The following is a 17,828-nucleotide window of genomic DNA, read 5'->3' as shown; positions in this document are numbered from 1 at the left end:
TTCTGTCTATGTATGTGTGTACCTGTACGTGTGTGTACCTGTACGTGGGACCCAAAAAAATGAGCATGGTTACTATGGTCACTGACATTACGTCAGACCACAGCTGATCAGGCTATATAAGACCTTGCACCACTCAGTTCACACGGGTGTGATTTCTTCTTATATGAAGAGATCTAAAATCCCCCTATGGGGAATTCAATGCAAATAAAAAGTACACGAACCTGTGGACTGGCGCCCTCTACTGACAGTGACGTCAGGACTTCGGTGCTCTATTGTAATGTATTTAATGTTCCTACTTCATCAGGTACTGGGCCCCTGGTCAGCCTGATAACAACAGTGCAGAAAACGACTGTGTTGTGTTTTGGAATGGAGGTCAAAAAGGATGGTATGCCAAACCGTGTGATGAAAGAAACCATTGGATCTGTGAAAGAGTTGTGTTGAAATGATCATTTGCACAATGGAGTAGTCAGCTGGTGTGTTGATGGGTGTTTTCACATGTGTTGTAATTCTACCCAATATGCACTGTAGATATCAGATTACAATTGATATTAATAATTATCAAAGGGGAGCCTATATAATGTGAATGACATGAACTTAACATTATACATTATACATTTTAATACCATATCATTGTTCATATAGACTAGGGGACCAGATAACATGTGGCCTGCAAATGGACAAATCCTCTGGTTTTGTGAGTTCTTCTAATGCAAAATGACATGCTCTTACCCATCTCTGTATTCCCTTTTAATATATCAGCAATTTTTTGATTTGACAAACATCTGTTTTTGCTTACCAATAAATTTGAATTGAATTGACAATTTCTCTCTGGCCATGAGGCTGCTGCAGTATGCTACAAGGAGGAGGCATGTAACCAAAATGAATGATGATTGTTACGTCCCAGTTGGTGGTCTAGGTAGGAGGGACTATAACAGCCAAAATGACAGATTGAAATGGACAGTTGTTTCAGTGAACTGAGAGTTTGCCTTTATTCAAAGACTTGGGCTAACAAAAAAATAATCAAGCCAAATAACAAAACACAGGGGAAGGGACCGGTGGTGCCAAACAAGAAAGTATTTAAAACCATATCTAAATAAATCAAAGAACTAACCTGTTAAGAGAAACAAAACTCTTCCTACAAGTAGCCTACAAAGATAAATTACAACCTGTGGCACTCGCCTCTAGCTGGTGTAAAATAACAGCTAGTCAACTACGTGTGTAGAATGTAGGGTACCCAGGCTAAACTACCCTCCCTGTAATACATTTGGCTGTTCATGAATGGTGGCAAAACTGAGTTGAATTGGTTAGGACTGAACAAAATAAATGTTTGGGAATGACAGGTGGAAGCACAGCAGAAAGGAACGAGATGGATGCCTGGCAACACAGGTGGTTTATATAAGCTAATGGCTGGAGAGGATTGGTGGACCGATGATTGGAGTACCAATAACTGGTGGTGAGAGGCGGAGTTGACTGAGTTATGGAATGATTGAGAGCTGAGTGGCTGGACCTGTGAGAATGAGTGACAGACAGAGAGCAGAAGGGGAGAAAAACATCCACATACAAATGCCCCCATAGTAATACAGTACATGTAATGATGATGATGATGATCATCATCAATGCTTTATGGATTTCTACTCACAACATGTTGATAGAACCTACAGTGTGTGCGTGCGTGCGGGTGTGCGTGGTGTGCGTGCGTGTGTCTGATGATGATTAATCCCATGTTGATTGACATGCACAGATTGCAAAGTATTAAGGGCTAAATCTGCCAGCGGAGGAATTAACACATCCAGCAACATACAGGACTCACCCGGGGGATTTGGAAAGCTAACAAAACCAAAACCTAAAAAGTTGTTTTGAACCTAATCATTGTCTTAGGTCACATTCTCACCTAATACTTCGGTAGACTCGATGCGAATGGGCGGAGAATTGGGACTTCTTGCATATTTAATTTGCTGCGGTTTGCCTTCATACTGTCATCCGCAGCAATTGGAAACGCAGCAGGGGGACCTTTATCAATGTGTTCCATTCATAAACTATAGCCTACACAGTGAAATCTATGGTGATAAAAGTATACTCATAACGTGCATGTGTCGTGCCGTCTGGGAAGTTTTAACTTCGTGAGCCCCTCACTGCTTGGACTGGATCGAGTCATCACCCTGTGAATTCTCAGCAGCACTCGGCTCGCCTTTGTTCTTTATTATTAAACTGTGTGTCCTTTCGACCGCAAGGTCATGGGTTCGATCCTAGGCACCGTCAATCCAGCATGTGAGGAGCACGGCTTGAAGTTGTGCGGCAAGTACTGGCAGCTGATGGTAGGTGTTGCACTCCACCTCAGCAATCCATCTCCCAGAGGTCTAGCGCATTGAAACGGGGATAGACTCCCACACCCTGGCTGATACCGACAATAACCCTCTCTAACTTGCTGACTTACTTATTAAACTAACCAAATGATTCCCTAAACAGGGCAGAAAGAGCATCAAAACACAGCAACAAGCAAGGGTTTAGACTTAACAAACACTGATGCTGATTATATTTGACAGACTGCCATGAAGTCACAGTAACAAATAAATATACACAGGGAACTAACTAAACAAAGGTGAACTCAAAGTACAACTAGAAAAAGTGCTCCTTTGAGCACAGATCTCCACCAGGTCAGGTAGATTATTGTGGGCCCATGATGGCGCTATAATAGGCCAATGTGAAAAGGGTGCCATTTCTTCTTAATAATAATAATCATGGATTCCAGGAGGAAGTCACTAATGTTGCTCTGGAGAGGGAAGTCTGGAGCACTCTGGTGGTCGTGGAGCTGTTGCCCCCGCGACCCGACTACGGATAAGCGGTTGAAGATGGATTGATGGAGAAAAGTCGCAATTTTGAAAAATTGCAAAGTGTGGTTGCCACAGTCGCTTACATAGGCCCCTCCCACTAATATTGTCAGCCAATTACAATATCACGTTTTGTTATGGACAAAAGGGCCATTAAAATTACATTTTGGACAGGTGTATTTAATACCTTTTCATACAAGGTTATTGATCCTAAGCCACTGATTGCATTGTATGGTGTAGTCCTACAGGAGTCACCAATAACAACTCCAAGCCGACGCATTTACTACGTAATGTAGACCTTTTTTAATCCCACAGGGTAAATTCTGTGCCATTCACGAGATATCTCATGTTTAGAGCTTTACCACAGTGTGCCAGCCAATTAGCTACTACAAATGTTATGCAAAGCTCGGCCAATCACAACGGAAGTTAGATTACTCCGGAATTGCCCAAAGGGCACTATAGTGTGTGTGTGTGTGTGTGTGTGTGTGTGTGTGTGTGTGTGTGTGTGTGTGTGTGTGTGTGTGTGTGTGTGTGTGTGTGTGTGTGTGTGTGTGTGTGTGTGTGTGTGTGTGTGTGTGTGTGTGTGTGTGTGTGTGTGTGTGTGTGCGCATGCCCGAGATGCGACAGCTCCTGACACAGCACGCACAAGTTGGTGGCAGTTTTTCAACCTAAACTAACTTGTTTTAGATGTATTAACATCTAAAACACACCCGTTGTAACTGCCATCGTTAATGTAGAGGATGAGAGCAATGCTTGGAAAGCTGTTCCTAACAATGTGTTTGGTCACCGTTCTGAAGCTCGCTTTTAAACAAGCGTTGCTCAGCGGGAGGGTCTACGATCTACCGGAGCAAACCGACTCTGCCCTAAAACATCTGGCGGGCAGGCTGCCAGTGGAGACGGACTTCACAGAGTACCAACACCCCCTATCTGACAAAGCCCAACCTTAAAATGGACTCACATGCTACTGGGTTTGGGGTGTCGTCAGATTGGCCTGACCTCAATGACCTCTGTGTAAGAACTGGAGTATATCTGTGCTGGGTTCGACCTGACTCTGAATCTGTAGCAGTTTCTGAGGACATTATTACCAACTGCTCGATCTCAGTAAGGAGTACTGTAATTGATACGGAACACCATATATCACCAGTCAATGCACAGAGGTACCTTATAATGTTACAACAGCAAACACAACAACAACACTGGACTGGTTTAAAACTACAGGGGAAGCTAGCTTCTTCCCCTTCTTCCCGATGCAGACCACACCGTATCTCATACAATATTCAAGAATGATGCAGTTGATGAGGATATAGTCACCTTTACAGTCAAAGCCAGATTACAGGTCCTTCCAACCAGACTCAATCTCTCTCTGTGGTACCCTAACACATTTCCTCCTCATTGTCTGCACCATGACCACACTCCAGTTACAGAAACACTGTCACATATTCTTAATGGCTGCTATGTATATAAGGGAATGTACATTGCTAGGCACGACAGAATTGTTGACCTATTAGCTAAGGACATAAGTTCATATTTTTCATCATCTGCCAAAATGTATAAGCACTCACGTGTTTCAACTGCCAAGTTCATGCACAAAAGTGTGTGTGTGTGTGTGTGTGTGTGTGTGTGTGTGTGTGTGTGTGTGTGTGTGTGTGTGTGTGTGTGTGTGCAAAACCTGTGGGTGTGAAGTGTGGTTTTGTCAGGCAATGCGTGAACTTCTTCTTTTGTGACTTCTGTTCTCCAACAAGTTGCACAACGAATAATATTATAGTTTGAAGATGAACCAGAATGAGTGAGGACGTGTACGCCGTACCAGACCTGACAAAGAAGGTGGGATATGGCCGACGAAAGAGGGAGCAGGAGATGGAGGAGAGAGGAGAGAGAGAAGAGAGGATAGTAGACATCTATGCCACTGCAGACAACCTTGACCCCGTAACGCAGCAGGATGCTGTGCAGGAGAACACAGCACAGGTGCAGTGTGGAGGTACAGGTACAAATAAATAACTAATTTTGAAATTAAAACTAGGTTTTCAGAGCACAAGAGCTCGATCCACAACAATCATGGCCAGGCATTTCAACGCAATGCATTTCAATGATGTCTGCACTCTGACGTTTCAGGGGATAGAGGTGGTCACTGGTCAGCCTCTTACTGTAAAGAGAGGTGGCGATAGGGACAAAGCATTACTCCAGAGGGAGCTCTACTGGAGCTACACCCAATGAGGAGCTTCTATTGAGCTGCTTTTTGTAAAGTGTGAGGTATTCAGTCAGCCACATTGGCCTTTTTAAATTGGCTAAATTTAAATTGGCTGAATTTTCTAAAATAGATGTCCAAAGTAAGAGAACAGACACATTTCAAACACGTCGTCCACAGAGGGCCGTGGGTTAACAATGTTGCAGTGTCTCCAATGGCCTCCCTCCTATATTGAAAATGAATAAAATCCGCACATCCAGTCGAGTAAGAGTCTTTGTTTAATGATCAAAGTGCTCCGCAGCAGCAGTCATACCAGACAGACAAACGCGTTTCGGCGCGCAGGCCTTCGTCAGTGTCAAAATACTATATTTTATTCATTTTCTACATGTTCATTTTGAATCTGCACCCAGCACACGCCTGAAACTATATGAAACTGTCTGAGTAGAGCGGGCCTTTTCCCCTGAAGTGAACTCCCTCCTATATTTTCATTGTGTAAAAAGACTTAATTGTTAGCTTTCAAAGTGATCACAGTTGGCACCTGTATTAATTTGGACTGAACATTATAGGGTCACTTTGATAGAGTGAATCATGGGGGTTGTCACAGGTGGGTATTACAGGGCTTTGAAGTGTTTCACGTCGGATTGCAAATCTGAAGAAGCCGGCTAATCACCGGCCGGGGCCGGATAATTAAGCGAAGTCCTAGGAGTGACCCGAAGGACATTTATTGTGTGCTGGCGATTTCCTTAGTTGCACTCTTTATTCTATCTCTTACTGTGTTTTTGTTGTTTTGAATTGTATGCCATCTATGCCGCTGCATTGTCTGTAAGGAAGTGAAACAAAAATAAGTTTTACTATTATGTACCTGTACACAAGATGTAACAATAAAGTACAACCTTGAATCTTGAATAAATAACACACCGGGAACGCCATAATCATTTTGACACATCAAAGGTGGAACAGCCAGTTTAGTTTCAAACCACTCAACATTCATGGCGTTGTACTATTTGTGTCGATTAAGAACTTAAATGACTTGTTATCTCTCGTAATATGGCATCGTAACTTGTTAAAACCACCTGTAGTATCCTCATAGGTTTGTCTTGTGTTTTTCAGGCTCTGATCAGTCAAAGAAGAATCGTTCCAGAGCTGCTGCAGTGTGTCTGATGCTGCTGTGTCTTCTATTGGCTGTCATCATTGGCCTGGTCATAAAGTGTGAGCATCATATAAACACCATCTTTAAATGTTATATTTGTGTCGCAAATTTGATGTCTGTTGATTGAAATACGTTGGGCTTGATTTTGGGGCAGGTGGATTCAGCGGATGGGAAATTGTCTATTTCTTGAGGCAGAGTTCTGTGTCTTTCCCTGCATGTGCGTATTTTGTGTTTTGAGGACTCACTGCACGATTTGCTTCATCCACCTGCTCAGACGGAACAGCATATAGCAAATTGCATTGATCTTCAGCACAGAGTTGGCAGAGGCCAAATTGTATTTAGCCTCAAGATGGAAAACATAATAGTTAAATACTTTCTGACCATTCTGTTGTAATGCACAAGGACATCAGTTTGATCTTGAGATACATTGTTTCTGAGGCTTTTCTTCCATGAATGTGGACCAGATTTCCCTTTCTTTTTAGTTAATAATAATAATAGCTCAAATTTATATAGCACTTTTCTAAGTACCAATGTCGCTTTATGTAGAGGTAAGAAAGGAATGAACCAACTTAGTTCCCCATTTCATTTCCCCATGCAGGGTATAGCAGTTCTCATTTTCAGCAAAGCCGCAGACATAGGCGCACGCACGCACGCACGCACGCACGCACGCACGCACGCACGCACGCACACACACACACACACACACACACACACACACACACACACACACTGATAACAAAGGATTGGATATGTAAATGGTAAAGAAAGATCACCAGATGCCAGGTATGTTTTCCAAATCATTATTTTATTTAGTGTAGTTACTGTTTAGGTGCAACATTACATTGTTTGTTTTTTCACAGCTGCCTTGTTGAATAGGGCAACAACCATTCATGTGCATCTGCAACATACCAAACATCAGTCACCATGCCCCACCCACCACGCTGTTCACTACATGAGCTTCACACCCGTTCACCACTTACCCCAAAAATAGCATCCTTTGTCTCACCGTCAATTGAAGATTATCATAACAAAGTAGTACATAAGTAAAGCTCAGCAGTTTGTTGATTCTCCTTCTTGCAGATTCTGAATTGAATACAGAGAAAAACAACCTGGTCAAAGACCTAGTCCAGATGCAGTCCAAATATAGCAACCTGACTGAACAGAAGAATCAGTCCAGTTTTGACCTGCTACTGCTACAGTCCAGATTCAACAACCTGACTGAACAGAAGGAACAGTTACAGTCCCGTTTTGACCTGCTACAGTCCAACTATAACAACGCAACTACAGAGCGAGATCAGCGGAGGAAGATGTTATGTGGTCAGTGAGACATCACTGTTTTGTTATTAATTGTTATATGCATGTTGTTTAGCATTTACCATGCAGTAATACAAAACATTTCCTAACTTTATTATGTTGTTGTTAGAACCACATGGATTTACATTTGATGGTGGTGTGTGTTATTACGTCTCTCCTCCTGAGCCCGAGACTGAGAGGAAAAGCTGGGAGGACAGCAGGCAATACTGTACAAAGAGACAATCAGACCTGATTGTCATTAACAGCAGAGCAAAACAGGTGTGTGTGTGTGTGTGTGTGTGTGTGCGTGCGTGCGTGCGTGCGTGCGTGCGTGCGTGCGTGCGTGCATGTGCACGTGCTTTCTTGCGTTCGTGTGCATGTGCATGTGCACGTCTGTGTTTGTGCGCATGGGTGCTATAACATATCTTTTGTACAGTTTGTAATTCAGTAACCAGAAGGTTTTCTGTCCAGGACTTAGTTGAGAGAGTTGCTGGCAAAAACCGGAACATGTGGCTGGGTTTGACTGACAGAGAGAGAGAAGGAGCCTGGACATGGTTAGATGAAACTAAAACACCACTGACCACACCAACGTAAGACTTTACCTTACGTTTAACTTTAATTTATTTCAACTAACATTTCAACTACATTTTACATGCTGCCTTTGTCTAATGGTATTAATATGTGGTTTATATGACAATTATACCTATAGTCTATATCACCGTCCAGGTAATATGTAACTAATATCAATTTGAGGTCATGATTTACAAACTAAATATTTAGAGGTGAAAACATGTAACATATAGAGCACCGAAGTCTCACGTTACTTTCAGTAGAGGGCGCCAGTACACAGGTTCATGTATTTTTTTAGTTGCATTAAAATCCCCGATTTTAGGTCGCTTCATATAAGAACTGTGTTTGAAAAATAAACCGATCATCCCGGCCTTTCTGTCAGGGGGGTGGCTGTGCGTCGTTAATGATGTCCATTAATATTTGATACAGCCAGTTTCTGGAGAAAATTGAATTAATTTTGCCGCAAAAGCCTTGAAACTACATATGAAAGCAATGTTGCTGCTAATATACGTCATGCTCAGCTGTCAACACATTGCGTTCCTGAGATTCCTCGTTGACGTAAGCTCAGCTGGCGGTGACTCGACTCGTACTAACCACGAAACATTAAATATCAATTAAAAATAAATAAAAGAACGTAATTAACATGTCAGTTTGTTGTGCGACAGGCAGCTGCAGCCACCCTGCCTACCCGGAAATGTAGTCCCTGGGTTTTTTGACTCGTTTCTAGAGCTTATTCTGTTACTCTTTTGGTATATTTGTACATTTCCACCTTCAGTCGATGCTTCATATCCATATGAGTGAAAAGGCCGGGATGATCGGTTTATTTTTCAATTTTTTCTTATTCCTATGGGGAATTCAATGCAAATAAAAAGTACACGAACCTGTGGACTGGCGCCCTCTACTCACAGTGACGTCAGGACTTCGTTGCTCTATTGTAATGTATTTAATGTTCCTACTTCATCAGGTACTGGGCCCCTGGTCAGCCTGATAACAACACTTCACAAGACGACTGTGTTGTGTTTTGGAATGGAGGTAAAAAAGGATGGTATGACAAAAAGTGTGATGAAAGAAACCGTTGGATCTGTGAAAGAGTTCTGTGTTGAAATGATCATTGCACAATGGAGTAGTCAGCTGTTGTGTTGATGGGTGTATTCACATGTGTTGTAATTCTACCCAATATGCACTGTAGATATCAGATTACAATTGATATTAATAATTATCAAAGGGGAGCCTATATAATGTGAATAACATGAACTTAACATTATACATTGTAATACCATATCATTGTTCATATAGACTAGGAGACCAGTCCAGCAAATGGACAAATCCTCTGGTTTTGTGAGTTCTTCTAATGCAAAATGACATGCTCTTACCCATCTCTGTATTCCCTTTTAATATATCAGCAATTTTTTTATTTGACAAACATCTGTTTTTGCTTACCAATAAATTTGAATTGAATTGACAATTTCTCTCTGGCCATGAGGCTGCTGCAGTATGCTACAAGGAGGAGGCATGTAACCAAAATGAATGATGATTGTTACGTCCCAGTTGGTGGTCTAGGTAGGAGGGACTATAACACATAGCCAAAATGACAGATTGAAATGGACAGTTGTTTCAGTGAACTGAGAGTTTGCCTTTATTCAAAGACTTGGGCTAACAAAAAAAAAATCAAGCCAAATAACAAAACACAGGGGAAGGGACCGGTGGTGCCAAACAAGAAAGTATTTAAAACCATATCTAAATAAATCAAATAACTAACCTGTTAAAAGAGAAACAAAACTCTTCCTACAAGTAGCCTACAAAGATAAATTACAACCTGTGGCACTCGCCTCTAGCTGGTGTAAAATAACAGCTAGTCAACTACGTGTGTAGAATGTAGGGTACCCAGGCTAAACTACCCTCCCTGTAATACATTTGGCTGTTCATGAATGGTGGCAAAACTGAGTTGAATTGGTTAGGACTGAACAAAATAAATGTTTGGGAATGACAGGTGGAAGCACAGCAGAAAGGAACGAGATGGATGCCTGGCAACACAGGTGGTTTATATAAGCTAATGGCTGGAGAGGATTGGTGGACCGATGATTGGAGTACCAATAACTGGTGGTGAGAGGCGGAGTCGACTGAGTTACGGAATGATTGAGAGCTGAGTGGCTGGACCTGTGAGAATAAGTGACAGACAGAGAGCAGAAGGGGAGAAAAACATCCACATACAAATGCCCCCATAGTAATACAGTACATGTAATGATGATGATGATGATGATGATGATGATGATGATGATGATGATGATCATCATCAATGCTTTATGGATTTCTACTCACAACTTGTTGATAGAACCTACAGTGTGTGCGTGCGTGCGGGTGTGCGTGGTGTGCGTGCGTGTGTCTGATGATGATTAATCCCATGTTGATTGACATGCACAGATTGCAAAGTATTAAGGGCTAAATCTGCCAGCGGAGGAATTAACACATCCAGCAACATACAGGACTCACCCGGGGGATTTGGAAAGCTAACAAAACCAAAACCTAAAAAGTTGTTTTGAACCTAATCATTGTCTTAGGTCACATTCTCACCTAATACTTCGGTAGACTCGATGCGAATGGGCGGAAAATTGGGACTTCTTGCATATTTAATTTGCTGCGGTTTGCCTTCATACTGTCATCCGCAGCAATTGGAAACGCAGCAGGGGGACCTTTATCAATGTGATCCATTCATAAACTATAGCCTACACAGTGAAATCTATGGTGATAAAAGTATACTCATAACGTGCATGTGTCGTGCTTTCTGGGAAGTTTTAACTTTGTGAGCACCTCACTGCTTGGACTGGATCGAGTCATCACCCTGTGAATTCTCAGCAGCACTCGGCTCGCCTTTGTTCTTTATTATTAAACTTTATGTCCTTTCGACCGCAAGGTCATGGGTTCGATCCTAGGCACCGTCAACCCAGCATGTGAGGAGCACGGCTTGAAGTTGTGCGGCAAGTACTGGCAGCTGATGGTAGGTGTTGCGCTCCACCTCAGCAATCCATCTCCCAGAGGTCTAGCGCATTGAAACGGGGATAGACTCCCACACCCTGGCTGATACCGACAATAACCCTCTCTAACTTGCTGACTTACTTATTAAACTAACCAAATGATTCCCTAAACAGGGCAGAAAGAGCATCAAAACACAGCAACAAGCAAGGGTTTAGACTTAACAAACATTGATGCTGATTATATTTGACAGACTGCCATGAAGTCACAGTAACAAATAAATATACACAGGGAACTAACTAAACAAAGGTGAACTCAAAGTACAAGTAGAAAAAGTGCTCCTCTGAGCACAGATCTCCACCAGGTCAGGTAGATTATTGTGGGCCCCTGATGGCGCTATAATAGGCCAATGTGAAAAGGGTGCCATTTCTTCTTAATAATAATAATCATGGATTGCATTTTTATAGCGCTTTTCTATGCACTACGTGCTTACTCAAAGCTCTTTACAATGGTCCATTCATTCATACATTGGGAGGTGAAGCAGCGAACAGTCAACGCCAGCGTCCTCACTTCCCACATTCAGACACCAATGGTGGCAACGACTGATGCCTTTGACATCAATCGGATGTTCAAATTCATGATTTGAGGCATTTTGTTCCAAAACCTGTTGGTTCCTCTCCCTAGTAGGAATGTGCGTGCAAGATTCCACGTAAATTGCACGCTGTGTTCATGATTTGAGGCATTTTGTTCAAAACCTCGTGCAAACTTTGGATGTCCATGTTTGAGGTTTTTTATTTTTTTCAAAATTAAATCAATCAACCCTTTACGGCCGTGTGTTGGCTAAATATATATATATATATATATATATATATATATATATATATACACATACAGTACCAATAAAAAGTATTAAAAAGCGCTTCAGAAAAACCTCTTAACTCTACAGGTGGGCTGCCAAATCTTTGTGTGATAGGGTTACCACATGAACTCTCACATCCCTATTCTGGTAGGAACATTAGCCAAAAATAGCAGATCTACAAGCTCATAGATCGGCTATTTTTGGCAATGAGGTTTGGTGTGCAGCAGATCAAGTACAGAACCAATGTCATCGCAGCGTAGTTTTTATTTAGTTTTAATTCAGTTTTAGTCAGTACAAAAAAGGTAGTCGACAAATATTTTTCGTCATAGTTTTGAACAACACTAATGTACAGTAGCTAATCGTAATATATGATATAATGTAAAATGATATTATGATACATGCATTGTTATCAATCTCCACTCCGCGCGAGTGTGTGTGCGCCATGTAAAGTTCACTGTCTGTGATTCATATCGGTACAGTAATATAGTCACCCCTTTGAAATATGACTGTCAAGCTGGTTTTACTGCTACAGAACATTTCATAGCAGCTAGACTTCAAACTAAAGCACACCAAAAACATATCAACAACGTCAGCACCACACAAAAACTATAAGCATTTACAAACTCCACCAATCAACAACATTTTTCAATCATGCTTTATTTACCCAGGGAGGTTGAGTGCTTATTTTCAGTGGTCACGTCTGTCTGTGGATTTTCATAAATATTGAACCTAATGAAAGTATTAGCGAGCTTGTGACAAAATAATAACTACATTGGATCCATTGGAACATGGTATTTTTTTCCCATTTCCACCCGGTGACAGCGATAAGAGATGAATAGATTAATGTGTTGACAAATTAACTGAAAGGAGGAGGATGGTATAGTATCAGGAGCTGTCTGGTGCACATGCTGCTCCTCTCAGCCAGAGGGCGCTGTTTAGTTCCATCAGAAGCAGCTCAGGTCTTCTTAAACACCTGCTTGGCCACGGCTCCTCCAGCTCTCAGCTCCTTCACAAAACATTGGAAAGGAAACACAATGTATTGTTACAGTTTGCAGTCTAATGTAATTACATATACAGTTTGATTTCATAGCCATTTTCAACCGATCTTGCTATGATTGGTTCTCCTCATTGATGCTCATAAGATGACACGGCACCATTTATGTCTACTCACTCTGTCTCAGAGGAGGGCTGTGGACAGTTCAGAAACCTGCCTCAGTGCCTACCAGATAATTTCAAATAAGATTTCAAACAATTATTATTATTTAATATTTTTACAATGGCTACTATTTCAGCATGCTAGCTTTCCATGAAGAGAAAGGCTGTATAGCTTCTACCAGCTTGAAATCCCCATCGATGATGTCAATGGTAGGCAAGTGTTTGAACTATCCATAACCCACTAATGAGACACACTTCATATTGAAGTTTAACACTCTTCATTTAAATGTTTTATTTTTCTCTCCTACAAAACAGTGGTTGGTCTAAGACTCTCCAAACACAGGAACGGCATCGGATCCATTAAAAAATACATACATGTCTCATGGATGTGGCTCTAACATTGAATCCATGATAGTTGATGAGATCTTACCAGATGCAGCTCATCTCCGCTCACCCAGTGGGTCCATCCTCGACCTTCGACCTCTCCCTTCTGAACACACACCAGCCTGTCCCCTTCCCATGTGATAGTGGTCTGCATGTGGATCAGAGAGAAAAACACTTTAACTGTCCTCCTCCCATGTGACAGAGGTCTGCATGGAGATAATTCACACAGGTCAGGAAGAGAAACACATGTGATCTTGTAGATCTGCTATTTTTTAAATAAATATTGGGGGGTGAACTCAGACGTAAGGTCTGTGACCAAATACATATCGATTAGGGAGCTAAACACTCCACATCGGTAGCGGTGGCCTGAAGTTAGTGGAGTACACTTGTTGCCGGAAGGTTCCTGGTTCGATTCCCCGCACCGGGAGGAATCTGGGTGGGGAAGTGAATGCCCACCTCTCACGCAACACCGCTGAAGTGCCCTTCAGCAAGGCACTGAAGCCCCAACTGCTCAGAGTTGATCAGTGGCCAACAGTGTTGTGACAGTGAGTGACAACTTGTCAGCTCCCGGGTTGTAATATGTGTGTCCGTAATCAGCTTATACATAGCTCTCTATTAATCCTAGTTGGTATGCAGTGTGTGTGTGTGTGTGTGCGTGTGTGCGTGTGTGTGTGTGTGTGTGTGTGTGTGTGTGCGCGTGTGCGTGTGTGTGTCATACTGACCATACATTTCCTGCCATCCACTGAACCCAGGTCCTCCTCAAACTCCTTGCCCACATTGAAGTCCATTTCGTAGTTCTTGAATGTGCTGATGGTCTTAATGCAGATGTGGTCTCCATCATGGGTGATGTCCTTCTCTGGCTTCAGCAGAATGGCTATCTTCCTAATAGCAATGTTCAAGTCTGTCGTGTGTGTGTGTGTGTGTGTGTGTGTGTGTGTGTGTGTGTGTGTGTGTGTGTGTGTGTGTGTGTGTGTGTGTGTGTGTGTGTGTGTGTGTGTGTGTGTGTGAGAGAGAGAGAGAGAGAGAGAGAGAGAGACAGACGCCATACTATTTTATTGATATCAACAGTATCATCATTTTGAAGCAGTCTCACTTAACCAATAACCATGTATACTCTGTATTAGCAACAATGTAAGTGGAAACAACATTCTACTGAATCACTGTACACCGGCACTTTGAAAATAAAACAACAGAGTAGTGTTTTGATCTTTCAGGGAATTGATTGACATTTTTATTTCACAGTATGCAGAAAGGGTACATTTCAAAACAAAAGCAAGTCAATACAAAAACTGTTACTGTGGACGACACCATGATTAAGCATTACACTTGTTTACAACAGGGTCCATCATTTTCAATTCATCAGAACATTTAGAGACGTACAAATATACACTTCCATAAAAACAAGACATCATCATATAATGAAAGGGAAAAATAAGTTGTCCGTATAGGTGCTCTTTTAGAGCGGTTTTGAAGGAGTCAAAGGGATTCACATGTCTTAATGGCTGTTGGTGGCATAGGAGTGAAATTTATATTTGTTTGAGCCAAATCTGGGTTGCACAGGGTTTGTTGAACTCCCTCTAGTGTTGTGAGTGTGGACTTTGTTGACTTTAAGGAAGTATTTTGAGGTACATGGGTATCTTGGTGGTGTAGTGAATGTTGTAGACCAGACCCATTTCAAGATGCTGTATCGTCAACCCTATAAGCCATTCAATGTCACATTCAATGTTTTATGTAAAGCACCTTGAATTAATGGTTGAATGTGCAGCCAAATAGCATTGCCTTCTCTAAAACCCTGATAATCACAAACAAAAGCAAAAATAACTCACCTAGAGCTTTCAAATACTCCTCCCAGTTTTCATTAGAAATAATTTTCCAGTATCCATTCAGGTTTACTGCCATTTTGTCTGTTGGTTGTTGTTAAAGTGAAAGGACGTCCGATGTTGCTGGTTATCTGCAGTCGATTGGTTCAGACCGTTGATTTAACTGATAACACTCTAATCTGGATTATCTGATGGTTTCCCAAGCCTCCCCCGTGCAGTGTAGGGCTCAGTGCACTTTGTTGTCCGTACAAGTAGTAATACCCCATTGTAGAAATGCTTTGTCAAAAGTAAATATACTTGTTTACTCTTTCAAAAATAGCATATAAATTAACTGTGCTGTGTGTTGGAATGGAGAAATAAAGGATATGGTTCGACAAAACTTGTGATGAAAGAAACCGTTATTGAAATGATCATTTGCACTATGGAGTAGTCAGCTGGTGTGTTGAGTGTATTCACATGTGGTGTAATTCTACCCAATATGCACTGTAGATATTAGATTACAATTGATATTAATATTTTCATTTAAAGAAAGAGTAACAAGTTATATATTTGCAAAACTGTTGACACACATCTCTCAGAAAAACCCTAAGTATATCAACTAGCAGCAAGGCTACACCAGGCCTCCAGCTGCCAGGCAACATCAGGCTCCACAAGGCCTCCAGCAGCCACACATCACCAGGCTCCTCAAGACCTGCCCGGGATCCGTTTGATCCGTTTAAAAATGCAAATGTCTTGAACCAGGCAGCACTTGAGTCAAGCACTTTGTTACTTGGCCAACTGCAATCTGCTCTTGATAAGCTCTATTCTAAAGGTGATTACCTAGAAAATCAGTCTAGGAGAAACAATATCCTGATTGATGGTATTAACAGTTTGACGGCCGCTAATTGTTTAATCCAGGGTTCCACCGCGCGTAATACGACCTTCCCGCTATTTGTTTAATGCGTTTAATTCGCTGTTTGTCCCGGACCTGGTGACGAGGCCGTCGCGTTATGATGACGAAACCGGAAATCAAGTCATCCTCTGGGCCGGTAGGGCTTCTGGGAGATTGAGGCCAAAGCAAGTGAACGGGGGTTTGTCTGGCCTACAACGGATCTTGTGCTTTATCATCATGGCTGCTGGTGCTGCCGAGCATAACAAACGGACATTCTTCGCCGGATTTTCACGGATCAAAAGCCCAAATACTTCAGCGTATGCTCTAAAGGTAATAAAACAATCTCGGCAGCGTAGAATATTTGATTAAATAGCGGGTAACGCGTGTTTCACAGTAGAACTGTTAAGGCCTCATTCACACGTATCAAACACTAATCAAGCAAATGTTTGGTCGTTTTTTTCAGCCACCACAATGCTTTTCCAATGGGAGTCACATGGTTTGACCAAACATTTTTGTTTGATCGGGGGGAGGGGCAGAACACCACCAGCAATCCCCCCCAAAAACCAAACATTTGCTTGATTAGTGTTTGATACGTGTGAATGAGGCCTGAGGATTCTAAATCCGAAACATGGCAAGAGACTGAGATGTCTGATAAACTTGATTTGGACTCCAAACTGATTGAGATAGAGACTCAGAGAGGCCACACAGAATTGGCACCTTTCTGCCAGAGGGTCGACCCAGATCTATAATTGCCAAATTGCACAGTGTTAGACCAAGATTAATTATGCACACGATGACAATTAAAAGCTCTGGGAGAAATGGTCTGGTCTGAGATGGTATATTTATTCCATGGTAAGATTGTACAAAATGATGCCACACAACCTCTCGACACGAGACGCTGGGTAGACATAAAGAATAAATGCACTTTCAGTGCTTATATGAATGACACAGAATCCACAAGTAGGTGGGTCTTAATCATGACAAGTCCTAATTTACAAGATAACAACTGGTTCAAACTGGTTGCTCATCGTTCACCCCGGACGTGTACAGTACAGAGTCCCATTGTTAGAAGTATCCAAGTTTAACAGAGCCCCGACCTTGGAGAAGGCAGGGGAGTGAGAAGGCAGGGGAGTGTGTGTCTGTCTGTCAAATGGTATTAATTATGATACGAGGGGCCCACTGGAGAGCTATTTGCAGTCAGCATTTACATTATGAGAGCAACATGTTAAAATGAAAATTTATAGAGAATTAATTGTATATTAGCAAGAGGAGAATTAATATTCTCCTAACAATCCTCCCTTTTGTTTATTTAAACAACTTAAACTAAACAATCAAATGTGAATATACAATTACAACGGAGATTGCCGTAGGACACACATCAGTGGAATTCCCCCCAATGGTTGCAAAAGAGCACATCAATCACAGCTGGACATTTCAGGCTGATTTTACCAAGAGAGGACACCCACACGTTTTCAAGCAAAGCAAAACACATCACAATCAAAATACTTGAACAATAACCAAATGGATAAATGGAACACAAAAGACAACCAGAGTACCCAACGTAAAGGTGCAACCTCGTACAAAGTGCAAGTTTTCCTATATCGAATGAAATCATCACCCTAGCAGCATATTTATCACCAGCAACAACAGGCCTCCCTTTAGCCCGCTGCCAACACAATTTCTCGTTCAGACCGGGAACCTAGTGGGAGGTAGAATTCTGATTACGTACAGTAGTCCATTGTA

At 41.9% G+C, this 17,828-nt stretch overlaps 2 protein-coding genes across 2 annotated transcripts; one reads left to right on the top strand and one right to left on the bottom strand.

Moving 5' to 3' along the window:
• Positions 1 to 4,610: 4,610 nt before the first annotated feature.
• On the top strand, positions 4,611 to 9,423 carry LOC306943078 (uncharacterized protein; the record flags this gene model as incomplete). Its single annotated transcript, XM_079529282.1, has 6 exons — positions 4,611 to 4,806; positions 6,124 to 6,222; positions 7,244 to 7,480; positions 7,587 to 7,735; positions 7,928 to 8,046; positions 8,991 to 9,423. 6 exons carry the CDS (start codon positions 4,611 to 4,613, stop codon positions 9,127 to 9,129), a joined length of 939 nt encoding a protein of 312 aa, XP_079385408.1. The 3' UTR covers positions 9,130 to 9,423.
• Positions 9,424 to 12,751: 3,328 nt separating this feature from the next.
• LOC306943622 (retinol-binding protein 1-like) lies at positions 12,752 to 15,293 on the bottom strand (the record flags this gene model as incomplete). The annotated part of the gene is made up of 4 exons (XM_079530049.1): positions 12,752 to 12,861; positions 13,441 to 13,542; positions 14,117 to 14,295; positions 15,221 to 15,293. 4 exons carry the CDS (start codon positions 15,291 to 15,293, stop codon positions 12,811 to 12,813), a joined length of 405 nt encoding a protein of 134 aa, XP_079386175.1. The 3' UTR covers positions 12,752 to 12,810.
• Positions 15,294 to 17,828: the final 2,535 nt, after the last annotated feature.

Source organism: Electrona antarctica (genome assembly GCF_951216825.1).
Source record: "Electrona antarctica genome assembly, chromosome: 19".
Classification (NCBI taxonomy): Eukaryota; Metazoa; Chordata; class Actinopteri; order Myctophiformes; family Myctophidae; genus Electrona; species Electrona antarctica.
Note: the sequence above shows the minus strand (reverse complement) of the source record. Positions and strands in the feature narration are given on the sequence as shown.